We start from the raw sequence: 17,899 nt of genomic DNA, 5'->3' as shown, positions 1-17,899 counted from the left end.
TGGAAACTTATCTGCCTTGCAGATGCCGTTCGGAGTCGACATAAAACAAGTAGGTCCCGTCCTACCGATTTGTAGGAAAAATCAAAAGGAGCACGACGCAAATAGGAAGAGAAGCTCGGCCTAAAATCTCTTCGGAGGTTATCGCACCTTACATTTTTTTATACTCAGTTGAGCAGAGCTCACAGAGTATATTAAGTTTGATTGGATAACGGTTGTTTGTACAGGTATAAAGGAATCGAGATATATATAGACTTCCATATATCAAAATCATCAGGATCGAAAAAAAAATTGATTGAGCCATGTCCGTCCGTCCGCCCGTTAACACGATAACTTGAGTAAATTTTGAGGTATCTTGATGAAATTTGGTACGTAGGTTCCCGAGCACTCATCTCAGATCGATATTTAAAATGAACGATATCGGACTATAACCACGCCCACTTTTTCGATATCGAAAATTTCGAAAAACCGAAAAAGTGCGATAATTCATTACCAAAGACAGATAAAGCGATGAAACTTGGTAGGTGGGTTGAACTTATAACGCAGAATAGAAAATTAGTCAAATTTTGGACAATGGGCGTGGCATCACCCACTTTTAAAAGAAGGTAATTTAAAATTTTGCAAGCTGTAATTTGGCAATCGTTGACGATATCATGATGAAATTTGGCAGGAACGTTACTCTTATTACTATATGTACGCTTAATAAAAATAAGCAAAATCGGAAAAGGACCACGCCCACTTTAAAAAAAAAAATTGTTTAAAGTAAAATTTTAACAAAAAATTTAACATCTTTACAGTATATAAGTAAATTATGTCAACATTCAACTCCAGTAATGATATTGTGCAACAAAATACAAAAATAAAAGAAGATTTCAAAATGGGCGTGGCTCCGCCCTTTTTCAATTAATTTGTCTAGGATACTTTTAATGCCATAAGTCGAACAAAAATTTACCAATCCTTTTGAAATTTGGTAGGGGCATAGACTTTATGACGTTAACTGTTTTCTGTGAAAGTGGACGAAATCGGTTGAAGCCACGCCCAGTTTTTATACACAGTCGTCCGTCTGTCCTTCCGCATGGCCCTTAACACGATAACTTGAGCAAGAATCGACATATCTTTACTGAACTTAGTTCACGTACTTATATGAACTTACTTTATCTTGGTGTAAAAAATGAACGAAATCCGCGACTATAACCACGCCCACTTTTTCGATATCGAAAATTACGAAAAATGAAAAAAATGCCATAATTCTATACCAAACACGAAAAAAGGGATGAAACATGGTAATTGGATTGGTTTGTTGACGCGAAGTATAACTTTAGAAAAAACTTTGTAAAATGGTTGTGACACCTACCATATTAAGTAGAAGAAAATGAAAAAGTTCTGCAGTGCGGAATAAAAAACCCTTGAAATCTTGGCAGGTATTACATATATAAATAAATTAGCGGTATCCAACAGATGATGTTCTGGGTCACCCTGGTCCACATTTTGGTCGAAACGCCTTCACATATACAACTACCACCACTCCCTTTTAAAACTCTCATTAATACCTTTAATTTGATACCAATATCGTACAAACACATTCTAGAGTCACCCCTGGTCCACCTTTATGGCGATATCTCGAAAAGGCGTCCACCTATAGAACTAGGCCCCAACACCTTTTAAAATACTCATTAACACCTTTCATTTGATACCCATATTGTACAAACGCATTCTAGAGTCACCCCTGGTCCACCTTTATGGCGATGTCTCGAAAAGGCGACCACCTATATAACTACCACCACTCCCTTTTAAAACCCTCATTAATACCTTTAATTTGATACCCATATCGTACAAACAAATTCTAGGGTCACCCCTGGTCCACCTTTATGGCGATATCTCGAAACGGCGTCCACCTATGGAACTAGGGATCACTCCCTTTAAAATACACATTAGCACCTTTCTTTTGATACCCATATTGTACAAACGCATTCTAGAGCCACCCCTGGTCCACCTTTATGGCGATGTCTCGAAAAGGCGACCACCTATACAACTACCACCACTCCGTTTTAAAACCCTCATTAATACCTTTAATTTTATACCCATATCGTACAAACACATTCTGGAGTCACCCCTGGCCCACCTTTATGGCGATATTTCGAAACGGCTTCCACCTATAGAACTAAGGCCCATTCCCTTTTAAAATACTCATTAACACCTTTCGTTTGATACCCATATTGTACAAACGCATTCTAGAGTCACCCTGGTCCACCTTTATGGCGATATCTCTTAAAAGGCGACCACCTATACAACTACCACCACTCCCTTTTAAAATCCTCATTAATACCTTTAATTTGATACCCATATCGTACAAACAAATTCTAGGGTCACCCCTGGTCCACCTTTATGGCGATATCTCGAAACGGCGTCCACCTATGGAACTAAGGATCACTCCCTTTAAAATACTCATTAACACCTTTCTTTTGATACCCATATCGTGCGAACAAATTCTAGAGTCAACCCTGATCCACCTTTATGGAGATATCCCTAAATGGCGTCCACCTATAGAACTATGGCCCACTCCCTCATAAAATACCCTTTAGTGCCTTTCATTGTCATACAAACACATTCCAGGGTTTCCCTCGTTTCATTTTCCTACAAGGTTATTTTCCCTTATGTTGTCACCATAGCTCTCAACTGAGTATGTAATGTTCGGTTACGCCCGAACTTAACCTTCTTTACTTGTTGTATTTGTTTTTAATCGGAGCGAACTTCCTATCAAGTTTTAAGAAACTTTCAAATGAGGACAGAGATAATGCTACAAACGGAGAAACAAATTCATTAGAAGATTCATACAAAATTTGGAATCCTTCAATCGATTTTTGCGTAACTTCCAGGCGTGCCAGAGAAATTTCAAACGTGTTTCAGTGGTCAAAGAAGTCATAAAAATGTCCATTGAGAGGTGCTCGGTTCAATATACTTATTTAAAAACAGAAGAGGAGGGGAGGTCTTTCCACAGAATTTTAAGACACTTGCCATTGAGCTACAAACATGAAACTTTACACATAATTAATTGCACTGCCTCTTTTAATACACTCAACTTTTATTGATACGTTGCAAACATGTTTCCGTCAGTTGAGTGAGTGGCAAATGAAAAATTCACAAGGTCTCCTGTTCTTCGTATGGGCCATGATTTTTAATCCGTCATATGTCCTCAATATTATGAAAGTGGTTTAAGTAATTTCCAACCCATGGACTTTAAATTCATAGTTATTTCTTATAATAATGTTCCCCAATTCTTCGTTTGGTTTGTTTTAGGGTGACTCAGTTTGGTCGTCGAGCAAACTTTTGGTAACATTATGCATTCATTTGGTCGTTGTCAAGTTATCAGGGACCGATCAGTTCAAACTTACCTTAGATGAAAGGGTATAATTTCACGTTCAAACATATTGTTATGAATTTAGCGAAATTCCGCTTATTCCAAACCTTCTGCTAACGTTAGAATCGCTAAACTGTTGAATAAATAACTCCAATATTCAATAATGCAAAATGGTCTTCATTAGACTACTTTCAAAGTAGTTCACAATAAGACTTATACCTCACAACCAATAGCGTGCTTAAATCAAAACTTATTACTGGTTCCTCAGCTTGCGCTGCTTTTATACTCTCAGTTTTCTCGTTCGTCCATTTCTCCTAAGGTCTAGTCATTTCGCGAAACTGTATTCCAGAACAATTGTATCCCTTGCTTGGTAGTATGTACATATTTGTGTAAATGATGATTGATTTGTTTACGTGCATACGAGTGGCTGCTTGGTATCAGCTTAGTGATACTAGTATCATGTTAGTGATGCTAATATTCGTCACAATATTAATATTATGAAAAATGTCTGACTTAGTATAATGTGTGCTTGTGAACAAACAGTTACGATTTGCCAACGACAGATGTTACTTAGGTAACGCTGAGTTCCCGGCTTTTTCGGAAGGAGCCAAAGTGAAGTAGCACTAAGGCTCGGGCTGTTTCCGAGAGGATGAGTGATATAAGGCGCGATAACTTCCAAAGAGAGTTAAGGCCGAGCTTCTCTTCCAATTTCCGTCGTTCTCATTTTTAATTCTCATATAAATTGGTGGGACGGGACCTACATGTTTTACGCCGACTCCAAACGGCACCTGCAAGGCAGTTGAATTTCCACTGCCAAGCTTTTCATAGCAGAAATACACTCGGATTGTTTGCCAAATCACTGCCGAGGGGCGACCCCACTTTTTTCTAATTAAAAAAATTTGCTTCTAAATTTTTGATGTTGCTTTGCCCGGGATTTGCACCCACGATCTTCGGAGTGATAGGCGGAGCACGCTACCACCACACCACGGCGGCCGCCAAAAGAAACTTACTTCAAATTTCCAGAGGCAAAGTACGAACACGCGGATTGAGGTGGTGGATAGAGCGCAGAGCCCCCGATACCAAAAGTCGAAGTATGGTTACCATGCGTGATGAAGTCGGAAGATAAGCTACATAGTTAGCACCTGAATATACCGAAGCAGGCAGGCGTCGGATACGTTGTACATGCAGCTTTGAAAAATGTCCTGGGGAAAAGGCAGAATTTGTATCATCTAATAATAACAAGAAGCGAGGTTGGAGGGACATCAAAAGCTTAGAGCAAAAGGGGTAGGGTATGCCTTTCGTAAGAGGCGACTAAACTACCTATGATTCAAAAGGTTGTGTAGCGCAACCCTTTCAAGTGATAGCCAGCGCAATTTATAGCTTCTCGAACCCAATTTTCAACCTCACCTTAGACCTTAGAGCAAAAGGAGTAGGGTATGCCTGTCGTAAGAGGCGACTAAACTACCTAAATGATTCAAAAGGTTGTGTAGCGCAACACTTTCAAGTGATAGCCAGTGCAATTTACAGCTTCTGGAAGCCAATTTTCAACCTCACCTACCCGCGGTGAATCCAGTTTCTTTAGCAACCGTGGCTCTGGCGACCCCAAGTTTCTCATTGAACTAAGAGTGGGGTGGGATGACCTAGAAGATTCAATGCGGTCATATTAAATCGTGCCCGCGCTTGTATCTTAATGGTGCTTGTTGGCGGAACGTTCTGGATCTATATCCGGCAAAGGACCATCAACATCGAATGAAACTTAACGACGACCGTACGAGCTGTTGCAGATATCCATACACACAGGGAAGAGCGACTTAAACTCGCTGTTATTTGTAACTCGCGTCAATTATCGCGTAAAAGCTTAGTAAGAACAGTCGAGTAGGTTAAAAGAGGAGAAATTTGTAAAATGCAAACTTTTTTTATTTTACATATCTTAAGTTCACATTTCTTCAGTAAACACATTTGAGTAATTTGTGACCGTGGGCCACAACTTGTTTTAACTTATCTGTATCCTTTTGAAAATGTTTAGTCTTATATATCACAATATTAGATATGTATGTATTAAAATGGGTATTGATAGTAATGTAAGTATAAAATATTTTATACTGTCAATAACAAAAAGCCCTTCCACACCGCTTCCCGCATTACTCTTAGCTGATTTAATCAGCTTATAACTGTCAGGATCATTCAAGGTCGATGTTAGCTCCACCAAAACGTCATTACCAAAAGTAATATCTTTGTTCAAATGGAAGTAAGGACCCGCATTGCCTTAAATATTAGTGAAATGTATGTATATTACTGAAATATTTAAAAAATAATCTACAATTTCTACATACCATTCATGGGTTTGATAATGAGTTGGGGTTGGTCTGCAACCTTTGGCTCTCCCTCAACTGCGAATGAATACCACAAATTTACCATTCTTTTCGCAAATGCAGTATCAACTGAATTTAGTGAGTAATAGTTGAAAATATATATATTTTCGTCTCCATGATGTACACCACCCTCGAACGGATATCTATCGCCATTCATGAAGCGTGTATATTCGCCTGCATAATCAAAAGCGTATAAGTACACAGGGTAACCTTTTCGATGCATTGCGTTCGCATAGGCTATTGCAGGCGATTTAAAGTTAACATCATTGGCAATCTGTAAACAAGTAAATATATGGGGTATTCCATCCCATTTCGACCAATTTTGAACCCGACCCCTTTAGAATTGGCTGAAAGTTTTTCTTCCCTTTCTAGCTTACGAAAGACGGTTTTCAGAATTTTTTCAAATTTTTTCATCCAACTCAAAAAAAGTTATGAATTTTTAAAAAAACACCGTTTTTGTTTTCAAAATGCTATAACTTTTCCAAAAATTTACCGTTTGGGATCTTTTTTTTTTTGAATTTGTTTTTAAATGTACTTTTCGGAAAAATACAAAAAAATTTTTAAAGTTTTTTTTTTTTGTAATTTTTCAGTTTTTCGAGATTTTTCGAATTTTGCCATTTTTTTATTTTCTTTCTCATAAAAAACCAATCAATTCTGCAATCATCCCCACTAATCCCGGAGTGGGCCGATTTTTTTTTTTTTATTTATTGAAAAAAAAACTTTAAACATTTTTTTGTATTTTTTCCGAAAAGTACATTTAAAAACAAATTTTTTAAAAACAAGATCCAAAACAGTCAATTTTTGAAAAAGTTATAGCATTTTTTCCGAAAAGTACATTTAAAAACAAATTTTTTTTTTAAAAAACAAAGATCCCAAACGGTCAATTTTTGAAAAAGTTATAGCATTTTGAAAACAAAAACGGTGTTTTTTTAAAAATTCATAACTTTTTTTGAGTTGGATGAAAAAATTTTAAAAAAATTCTGAAAAACGTCTTTCGTAAGCTAGAAAAAGAAGAAAAACTTTCAGCCAATTCGAAAGGGGTCGGGTTCAAAATTGGTCGAAATGGGATGGAATACCCCATATATATATGTAAATGAGTAAAGTTATTAATGGAAGTATGAAATCAGTAGGTTTTTGATTGAAATTAATAATGGATTGTCTTAATAATGAAATACTGAAGAAAAACCTTCAATATAAATGCAACGAATCTATTAGTCGAAATAATGAAGCTAATCTTAACATACATACATATGAGCCGTTTATTTTGAAAGTGGCATAAGTCATTTCATGTCGTTTAGGTTCAGTGATAATTTGTTTGTATCTCTCCTCGCCTCCAGTTTGTTAGAGTCCACTATCCAAAAGATGCAATTCTTATTATTATTTTATAATTGTAGAACCATCTACATATATATGCATTCGTTCAAAAATAACAATGCATTTGGAAATGACTTATGCCACTTTCAAAATAAACGGCTCATATATGGAGTTCGAAACCAAAACGCAATAAGTGCACCCTTAACATTTTTTGAGATGTGGATGGAATTTAACTTCACTTTCTTAAACCTACGTAGTAATCTTTATGCAAAGTAAAAAAAAAGAAAATTTAGCAATTCTGGAACATTCCAAAAATAATTCCACGACTAAGAGAATTTCCTATTTACTTTGAAAGCGAATTCAAAACATGCAAGTCACATGTAAGAAATTGAATGAATTTTCAAAAAAAAAAAAAAAAACATTACTACGAAGAAAAAATCCAGTATATCTCTACTCGGTCGGTACTGAAAGATCTAATTTATGGCAAAGGACCTACCAATTCTGATGAAATCAGTCAGCTAACAATTAAAGGAGTTATTTCGCAACTGTTAACAAATCTCCCACAAATATTCAGTATATTGAAGAACCAGCAAAAAATATTCATCCCAAGTGAATGTAATTAGTTAGGGGTTGAGTTAAGCTGGAGACATTGGTGCTTTATCGGTAACCGTATCGGTAACCTTATAACAGCTGATTCGACCAATCTTATGAGAATCAATGCAATCGATTATTGGTGCCGCTAAGGTCGTAACCGTATCGTAGCCAACCAATTGGGTTTTGGTTTACCGTCGTAACGATAAACAGCTGATTACGTTAGGGATACGACTACAGCGATACGACAAACGGCACCAATGACTCCAGCTTTAGCCATACTAAATATAAACATGAAATCTGCCAACGGGCCTTATAACATTTCGACACGTTTATTGAATCACGCTCAGCCACTGCCCATTCATACCATTCCCAAGTTCGATCAACACACGCGCCGCAATGTCAGCACATTTTGCAAAGAGCATACGTAACAAGAGACGTCAGTTCGTATGTTTGATCATAGTACAGGTTTACAAGTATGATATGTATAAGAAGGAAACAATTCCTTTCTCTTTCTAACACACTGCCGTTTGACACTTCGTTCAGTGTCAAACTATTGTGGAAATCAGTGGAACCTGCGTGGAACATGCGTTTGACACTGAACGAAGTGTCAAAATTACCGGGGTTGCTGTGGTGGAAAGCGACGCAGGGAAACAAAAAAGGAGCGGAATATTAGATATGGGTTGCTGTGATGGTAAATTTTTTGAACGAATTTAGTATGAAAATGTAGTGCACGTATATGGATCCTACAGAATATTATACAAAAGTCTTGAATTGGGGTATCTGAAGACGCGTAGTTATTCCTGTATTAAGAATACAAACACGGGTGCTAAGTTTTTCTACCCGTTCAAAAGTTCTCCTCGAAAAACAGTTTGAAACCGAGGTCGGCTGCAATAAACCGTCCAAAAATGTGGAAAGAAAAATTAAAAGATGCGTTTTGTCCTATTATCAATAGTCTAAAGGCGAAAAAGTATTCGAATTATTGGACGCAAGGCAAAAACGCGTCTATTAATACCTCCCCCGACGGTTTTGGTCGTGTTTTAGCAATCGTCCCTGGTAATAAAGTATCACAATTTGTTATTTAAAATAGTCCAAAACATATGGATTTCAAAAAGAGATGTAATTAAGTGCTCGTTTGAAAGTAAATAAGAATATTTCTTTGTAATTTTTCAATAAAAATTTTACGCAGTTTTCGTTAGCAGCTACTACACTTTTCTTGGACCTAAGAACTACAACAGTGCCAAATAGCATCCGCAAAAAAAACGAACAAGAACAAGCATCTTATCAGGTGAGCGTGGCTGTGTATGTGCTACATATCCTACTTGTAGACTTGTACCATGGTTCAATTATGTACAGGTTGGCTCATCTCATCAGCTGATTTTATTTATGTCATTGCATGGTCGAAGGGATTGTCAAAAGGAGATGGCAAACTCAAAATGAAACCAACACATTGGCAACATTTTACTTACACATGCAAAAACTGCTAAGTTTTATGTTTCCATTCCATACCATTCGCACCAACACCAATACACAGATTTTGACAATATGAACATACATATTTTGTTGCTTTACAGATGCAACCTGTATATAGTTGAACCATGACTTGTACTATGTGTTTGATATCAAACACTCGCTGCAAGAGATTGTGGTTTCTGACAGTTGCTTCCCACTTTTCATTTTAATTTTCGCCGCATGTCAAAACATTAGAGCAGTGTTGCCAGAACTTCATTGTAGAAAAAAGGCTATATGTACAAAAATTAAAGGATAAAAGAAATGAAATAAAATTTTTTAAAGCTAAGAATAAAAGCTAAAAGTTAAAGGCAACTTTTGAAGAGATTTACTAATTTTTTTCATAAAAATCATAAGCTCTGCAAAAAATGCGGTTAGTCTAGGATGAATGTTTTAAAGATTAATTGAGGTTTGTGTAGTCAACGATTGCATATGCACAAACAAAAGGAAGCAGTCAAACTACCTAGAATTTTTCTTTTGAATGTAGTGTATGAATGCGGTGAAAATATTTGTCGATTAGTGACAAGCAAAATGGTAAAGGAAGAAAATGCAAAAATTCAAATTTTGGGTTTATTTTATACTGTTTCTCCTATATTTCTGTCAATTAAACCTAAATTTGTGCATCGTTGCAAACACAAAAATTTATTAATTTCAATGACGTAAAAATACATGGAAGAAAAAACAGATAGAAAGTTATATGACAGTAGATGTCTCCGCTTATTAAAACTCCGGATTTGAGGGCGTATATGATCCAAGTATGCAGATTTTGTATACTAGACTATACCTAAAACTTGAGGTATATTTTGAAAATAATATCTTTTCAATGTCATATAGTGTTGTTAATTGAGTGAACATTGTCGCGTTCGTTAATCTACGAGCATCAGCCTCTCGTCTAAGGAATGTAAAATTTCGCCAAAGCTTCGGGAAGATTCTCATAAAATACATGAAAATGCCCCGTCAGGAACCCAGACTTGCCCATACACATAAATAAGTCTCAAGATATTTCAATATCACAGTGCTATTCATCATCTGATGTATGAGAATTAATGAGATCATTTCTTATAAAACAAGGCGTGGCAGCATACAAATCGTGGCATAACAAAATCGGGGCTATATTTCGTACAGAATAAGAAAAGTGGTACAAACTCAGCCATTTTGCAGAGTGCCAGGTTACCTAGTTCAAGTCAATTCGCCTGAATGCACTAAATGTAAAATTTTCTTTTCAATTAGTTTTTTCGCTGGTCGTCTTATTGGCTCCTTCAATGGCAAGCTTTATAAAATTACTAAGAGGCAAACGTGATTTTGAAATAAGTTTTTAATTCAGTGTTGTATCACTTTTATTACGCTCTAATTGAGTTATTAAAATCTATGACAAAATTTGTTTGTTAATCGATCGAAACATCTAACCACCAAAAATAGACCTCCTAAGTCCGTCGTTTCATCAAATACATATATACAAAATTTGTTTTTTGGAAAATCCGACATTACTCCTTTATGTGCCGAAATTGCCTTTGTTCTGCTACAATTAAATGATTGAACGATTTTTGAATCTGTACAGTAGTGAAAAAAACAAAAATATCAAAATCGTGGCTACTTGCTTAAAAAGCACCAAAATTGACAAAAAGGTATCAGCGCACCAAACAGAGTCTGAAGTGGCAACCGTGGTTTTCGCCGTGTTTTTGCGGACAGCCTTAAAGCCCCCATTACTGATACTTAGCATTGACTTGACTTGACTTGGCGTAAACTTGGCAACTTAGCCACGATTATACTCCACTTGGCGCATAAAATCTGGCATCATAATCAGCGTTGAAATTTATTTTTAAATAAATGTCAGTTTGTATGACAAAATGTCAAAATGAAATGGAAACAAACAAATGGCATCTCAAAATGTAAACGTCACTTAGAACTTACATAGAAAATCAAAATTCAACAGACTTCTAAGTCAAGTTAAGTTTTGAGTAATCAGTAACATGCAATGTTCATTTAACAGAACTGTAAGTGACAGTTCGCAAGCCAAGTCAAGTCTATGCTAAGTATCAGTAATGGAGCCTTTAAAGAGAAGTGTCAGTAACCACAATCTTAATCAGCGAGTAGTTTGTGTTTGAAGCAAACATGTTAAGTGATGTCTCTTGTTGATTTATGCTCTTTGCATTTTGTTTCCCATCGATCGTTGCATGCGCTGCAGCGTAAGCATATTTGTATTTCATCATGAAATGCAATACCAAAATATCATAACGCAACGCTTGTGGGAAATCAAGGCCACGGTCATTCTCACCTGCATTCTAACACACTTGCGTAAGGGTTGCGCCGCTCCCGCCGGCGCTGAGGTTTCTTTGGCAAACCGCCAAGAACGTTTGGGCAGTTGCTGTCGGGGATCCGTACGCTTAAGTCGATTTGGTGTTTAAGTTAATATTCAACCATTTAAATAAAAAAGATTTTGTTAACTTTAAATTTCATTGTTGTACTATTTTCAACTTCTTAGTTTGTGTTGAGCAAATTGGCTCCTTAATTGTTTTAAGTGAAAGGATCTGAGTACCTTAAGTGGCGCCCGAGCAGGAAACGCTTGTGAAAGTCAATATCCTTTAAGGATCAAATAGGAAAAAAGCTGTGAAGTGAGAAAGAAGCTTACATTGAAATAAGCAAATAAAAAAATAATATCAAAAAATTAAAAACCGAAAAGCTATAAAGGGTAAAGAACCTCATATTGGAAAAAGCAAACAAGCAACCAAAAATATATAGAAGCTAGCTCTTCTTAGGAAAAAACAGTGTACACGGTATAACACCACTTATGAACCTAGTCGTGCTGTAAGTATAGAACTTAACCAATAATTAAATATAACTTCTTTTTTTTCAACGGTAACAAGGATGAAGGATCTTAAAATGAACGTAACGAATTTAACAGATGCCGTTAATGCCCTGCTGGAGAAGATGAAAACTTTAGAGAGACGTGTGACGGAGGCAAATAATACCTTCAGTGGTCCTCCGCGTAGCGAGACAACAGAGGAAGTGGTGGCGCAAGCCCCCATTACTGAGGCCGACATTCGCGAAATATGTCGTCTGCCTGATTGCGTAAAAGAGCTTCAAGTTTTCGATGGAAGCCCTATACACTTCGTGTCCTGGGTACACTCCGTAGAGACCATCCTTGCTGACTTTTCAGTCATCAAGGGAAACCCCTTATACCGTGCCGTATTACAGCACATTCGACAAAAAGTCCGCGGTACGGCGGATAACGCTCTGATTTCCTACAATATTTTTTACGACAATTGGTCCAAAATAAAGGAGTGCCTGGCTCTGCGTTACGCAGATAAGCGGGATGCCCGCACTCTCGAACGCCAGTTGCAACAGAGAGGTGGCACTGTTGACGAGTTATACGCTCCAGTGAACCACCTATTCAACTTGATTCTTAATAAGTTAAAAACCGAATCGTACACTGACGAAACCACGAAGGTCCTAATGGACACTTACAGAAATATTGCGTTGGATGTATTCATCCGCGGTCTGGATGGGGAGTTCTCAAGGATGCTCCTCGTTCAACGCCCCAAGACTTTTCCAGAGGCTTATTCAGCATGCCTGGAGTTGCATAATGTCAACTTCAGAAACGTATCGCTTCACCGATCTCCAGGTAATAATCGTATAGTGGTCCCTATTAACAATTTAAACCAGATTAAACATTCCTTCGAAGGGAGACCACCTGTAATTCCACCCAAGCCTACCTGGCGTTACCAGGATCGCAGGGCTCCATTCGATAGAAGGGAGCGTTTTTCAAGTAACTATCGTGCTCCACCCGCTACTCAGTCTACGAATCCTCCCGTCGAAAAAATTGATGTGGACCGCTCTACACAATCGCGAGCTGGAAATTATATCAATCGCCCTAATCCATTCAAACGCTAAGCAAGATCGGACAACCTTCCGAGGAAACAACAAAGGCTTTTCCATTCAACGACCGGCATTGATGAGGATAACACCAAGGAAGAAGAATCGACCAAGAACGAGGGTGAAGGGAATTTCCTATCGGAGGGCCATCTAGCGTACCATACTTAGAGTACATACTCTCAAATGGCCGCACCCTCGACTTCCTGATTGACACAGGGCCAACAAAAATTTAATTAGCGAAGAAATTGCAGCTGGAGCTGATCCCGTTGAAAAAGTTTTTAATGTCCACTCATTAATAAAAAGATAGGTTTAAAATTTTTCAGGGATGTGGGCTTCCCTTCAAAGATAGCATTCTTTGTCCTTCCGGGACTGACATCCTTCACCGGTAATATCGGCGATGATACGTTGAGAATGTTAGGGGCAGTAATAATTCAATAATTTCAATTTGCCACTAAAGGCCAAAATCTCGAATCAGGTTAATTACTCAATAGGAAGGGAAGTATCCGCGGATATAAAACAGCACGTTGATGAAGTACTGGAAAATACTCCGATCTTTTCCTCCCTCTTAATGGCAGTGAGCTCGTGGATACAAATGTGTGAGCCGAAATACGGACAAACATCCCTGAACCTATCTACAGTAAAAGTTACCCTTATCCGGTATGTATGGGGGAAGAAGTAGACAGGCAAATGAACGAATTGCGTAATGAGGGGGTTATTAGACCTTCCAAAAGTCCTTACAACTCCACAATATGGGTGGTGCCCAAAAAACCAAAGCCAAATGGGAAAAACAATATAGAATGGTGATTGACTATAAGAGATTAAATGCTGTCACTATCGCCGATACGTACCCTAGATATAAAATCCATCTTGTCCAGTTTAGGACAGGCCAAGTTTTTCACAACTATTGACTTAACGTCTGGCTTTCATCAGATACCGATGAAAGCGTCGGATATACCTAAGACAGCGTTCTCAACGATGAATGGGAAATACGAATTCCTACGCTTACCCTTTGGTTTAAAAAATGCTCCCGCCATTTTCCAAAAGATGATCGACGACGTCCTCAAGAAATATATAGGGAAAATTTGTTATGTCTACATTGACGACATAATTGTTTTTCGAAAGGACCCGGAAGAACACTTACTGTACATCGAAAAGGTATTTGCAAGGTTTCGCGAAACAAACCTTAAAGTAAATCTGCAGAAGACCTGCTTCTTCGAAAAAGAAGTAGAATTCCTTGGGTACGTCATCATTCCTGATGGCATTCGCGCTGACCCAAGCAAAGTCGAAGCGATTAAGCTTATTTCACCACCAGAAAATATCAAGGATTTGAAAAGCTTTTTAGGTATGACTTCTTATTACAGGAAGTTCATAAGAGACTAGGCATAAGTGGCAATACCACTAACCAATCTCACTCGAGGCAAGAATGCTCAGGTTGTTGTTGTTGTTGTAGCAATGCTTCGCCCCACCTAATAGCCGCGACCAATTACAAATTGTCATCAATATCCTCTAACGGTAGTCCAAGGAAAGTTGCTGTTTCGACAGGGGTGGACCACAATGAAAGGGGTGTTAGAGGCGTTGGTTCAACATTACAATTAAAGAGATGGTTGGTGTCATGTGGGGACACATTGCAAGCGGGGCATAAATTTTTTTGGGTACTGTTCCCCGAGTACTGGATTCACCGGGAAATTCCCGGCATAAAGGTCCGACTCCTGTTTTTGGAGTTCACCAAGGACTTGCTTGTGTTTTTTTGCTTCATACGGCTGAGTTCTCAGGTGCCGTATTTCCTAAAAATGCTTACGGAGATGACTCCTTAAGTCCCTAGGCGGTGCGGACTCATGAATCAGATGTTTGTTGGGATGCCCAGGTTTCTGGGTATTCAACAGGAACTGCTTGGTTAGCATCTCATTTCTCTCCCTGATGGGGAGTATTCTCGCCTCATTATGTAGATGGTGTTTTGGGGACATAAGAAGACAGCCCGTGGCGGTTCTGAGCGCAGTATTTTGGCAGGCCTGTAGCTTCTTCCAGTGGGTAGTTTTTAGGTTTGGCGACCATATAGGGGACGTGTAGCACGCAAACGGCTGGCCAATTGCTTTGTATGTGGTTTGTCTTTCCCCCAAGTACTGTCAGCAAGGGATTTGAGGGTTTTATTACGGCTCTGGATTTTCGGAATAATTCGGCTGCGTGCTCACCAAAATGTAGATCTTGATCAAACGTCACACCCAAGATTTTGGGGTGTAGGACAGTCGGTAGCGCAGTGCCATCGACGTGGATGTTCAAAATGGTCGACATTTGGGACGTCCAAGTTGTAAATAGGGTCGCGGATGATTTAGTCGGTGATAATGCCAGGTTTCGCGAGGCGAAAAAACTGGAGAGAACAGGGACGTAGCCGTTTCTGTAAAGCTCATCGATTTTTGGGCCCGGGCCTGTGGCCATTATTGTGCAGTCATCGGCGTAAGAAACGATAGTAACTCCTTCTTTTAGCGAAGGTAGTTTTGATATGTAAAAATTAAATAAAAGTGGGGATAGGACACCACCCTGTGGCACTCCTTGTTTAATTCTTCTTGACTTTGATATTTCGTTTCTGAATTGCACCGATGCCTGCCGACCACCCAGATAATTTGCGGTCCACCTTTTAAGACATGGTGGAAGGGTAGGCCCTTCCAAGTCTTGCAGCAACGTGCCATGGTTGACCGTATCAAAAGCTTTTGATAGGTCTAGCGCTACGAGTACTGTTCTATGGTGGTGCTTCTGATTTAAACCACAATTTATCTGGTTAAATTAAGACATACACCGATTGCCAACCACTAACGTTTTCCCTGAGTTGCAGAAACTACAATGCTAAACTGAAACGCTGGAAGGCCAGGATAGAGGAGTAAAATTGTGAAATAATCTACAAACCGGGAAAATCTAATTAGGCGCCGATGCTCTGTCTGTTATGTGCTAACCGAACCTATCATTGTTCAACCTCCATCTGTTTCAGGACAGGATCCCACAAGTCCTGGACTCGAAAGAGAACCCGAAATTGACACTGTCACTCAATGCACGATGCATTCAGCTGATCAGGATAATTCGGATTTAATACCACATGTAGAGGCCCCCTTAACGTTTTTAAAAACCAAACAATCTTCAGAGGCTGTAATCGGCCACAATGCCTGGAGCATCCTTATCCGGGCTATATCAGACACTATGTGTCATTTCCTGAATCGGATACCGCCGCATTGGTTACTATTTTAAGAGAGTGCCTCAACCCAAATGTGATAAACGGGATAAAAATTCCTGAGATATTCCTCGCTACACTCCAAAACGCGTTCATTAACAACTTCCAGAGGTACCGCATTAGAATAACCCAGAGGTGGTGGAAGATGTTACGGTTCCTGACAGGATCTACGATATAATCGAGAGGGAGCACAAACGAGCCCACAGAAATCCACATAAAGCACAAATACTCGAGCAATTTTATTTTCCCGCAATGTCCAGGCAAATCAGAGATTACGTTAGGTAGTGTGATACTTGCAAATTAAACAAGTACCATAGGCATCCGGCGAAACCGTTGCTCCAATGTTCTCCAATACCAAATTATCCCTGCGAAATTTTACACGTCGACTTCTTCGAAATTGATAAATTCACGAAATTTGCTAAGCTTTTCCCAATAAAGAACAAATCTTCCGTTCACCTCCGAAGAAAGCTTACTGATCTCCTGCACTATTTCTCCGTGCCGAAAATATTAGTAATGGCCAATGAGAGGGGATTTTTGACTCCCCTTGGCTTAAATTATATTCGATGCCTTGGCATAGAGATTTACCAAACTCCTACACAACGAAGCGAAACTAACGGTCAGGTTGAGCGTCTGCACTCAACGTTGATGGAAATATACCGCTGTATTTCGGTTGAACATAACAGACTTACTCTAAAAGAACGCATTTCTATTGCAGTGGACAGATACAACAATACTGTCCACTCTGTTATCAAACGACAACCAGCGGATGTGTTCCTCAACCGGACCTCAAGAATAAATTATCAGGAATTGGTGAATTTCCGAGAAAAAACTATGGAGTATATAAAGGCCTTATTGGAGGAAGAACAGGAGGTCAGGAACGCGAGCGCTTAACGCACAACACCGCGTTCCTTTGAAACAGGGAAAAAGTTGTTGATTTCCAACAAACAAATAAAGGCGAAACAAAAGCCTCTTTATGAGGAAGAAACTGTCGGTGAAGACAGAAACGTAACTATCGTTATCGAAAGTGGAAAAAAGTTCCACAAAAGTGACGTCAAAACGTCTAAGATAACATTGGTCAGAAGGCAACTCTTATGCTTAGATCCTTGTGACCCAGGGTTTTGAGTGCAATTAACTTGCAGATTTAACAAAAAGAATTTTGAATCACTGGAGTACATAAATTGTACACATATTATAAACACCAAATCGGTGAAGAAGAAAAAACGCTCTCATATAAACAAAAAAAAAAAAAAAAACAAAGGAGAATGGAATTCTCTTGCTAGAGCTTACTAAAACGATACTAACACGAAATAAAAAAATAGAATACTAAGCCATTAATCACAAACATCTAACTATCAATTAACAAAAAAAAAGCAAAAACAAATTTTCCAAAATACTAACCATCAACACTTTCACAAGCGGTCCAAATAATTCTTTCCTTTGTCTTCATAATTCCCCAGCAGCAACTCACTTTCTAATACTAGGTATTTAGGTTATTAATGGAAATTGGGTATATTCTATGTGGGCTACTCACATCACATTCAGAATTCTTATCAACTTATGTAATTAAAAGATTTGAATAAAAATATTCCATGTAAAACCACTATTTTATAAGTTAAACTTTTCAAAATTTTTCAAACAAATCAAAACAAATGTAAATATTTTAAAACA

The 17,899-nt window shown here is 38.3% G+C and overlaps 2 protein-coding genes across 2 annotated transcripts in view; one reads left to right on the top strand and one right to left on the bottom strand.

The window, feature by feature from the left end:
* The window catches only part of LOC137239884 (uncharacterized), a 235,849-nt gene that overhangs the window by 79,122 nt on the left and 138,828 nt on the right, over nt 1-17,899 (top strand). The gene's annotated exons all lie outside the window — the stretch shown is intronic.
* LOC137239882 (cocaine esterase-like) overlaps nt 5,236-17,899 on the bottom strand; it is a 60,021-nt gene continuing 47,357 nt past the window's right edge. The window contains exons 6-7 of the mRNA XM_067765654.1: nt 5,689-6,001; nt 5,236-5,620 (exon numbers count right to left, since the gene is read on the bottom strand). Coding sequence (XP_067621755.1) covers nt 5,391-5,620; nt 5,689-6,001 — 543 coding nt within the window. The 3' untranslated portion in view covers nt 5,236-5,390. The remainder of the gene's footprint in view (nt 5,621-5,688; nt 6,002-17,899) is intronic.

Source organism: Eurosta solidaginis, chromosome 2 (assembly GCF_040869045.1).
Source record: "Eurosta solidaginis isolate ZX-2024a chromosome 2, ASM4086904v1, whole genome shotgun sequence".
In the NCBI taxonomy this organism is placed as follows: Eukaryota; Metazoa; Arthropoda; class Insecta; order Diptera; family Tephritidae; genus Eurosta; species Eurosta solidaginis.
Note: the sequence above shows the minus strand (reverse complement) of the source record. Positions and strands in the feature narration are given on the sequence as shown.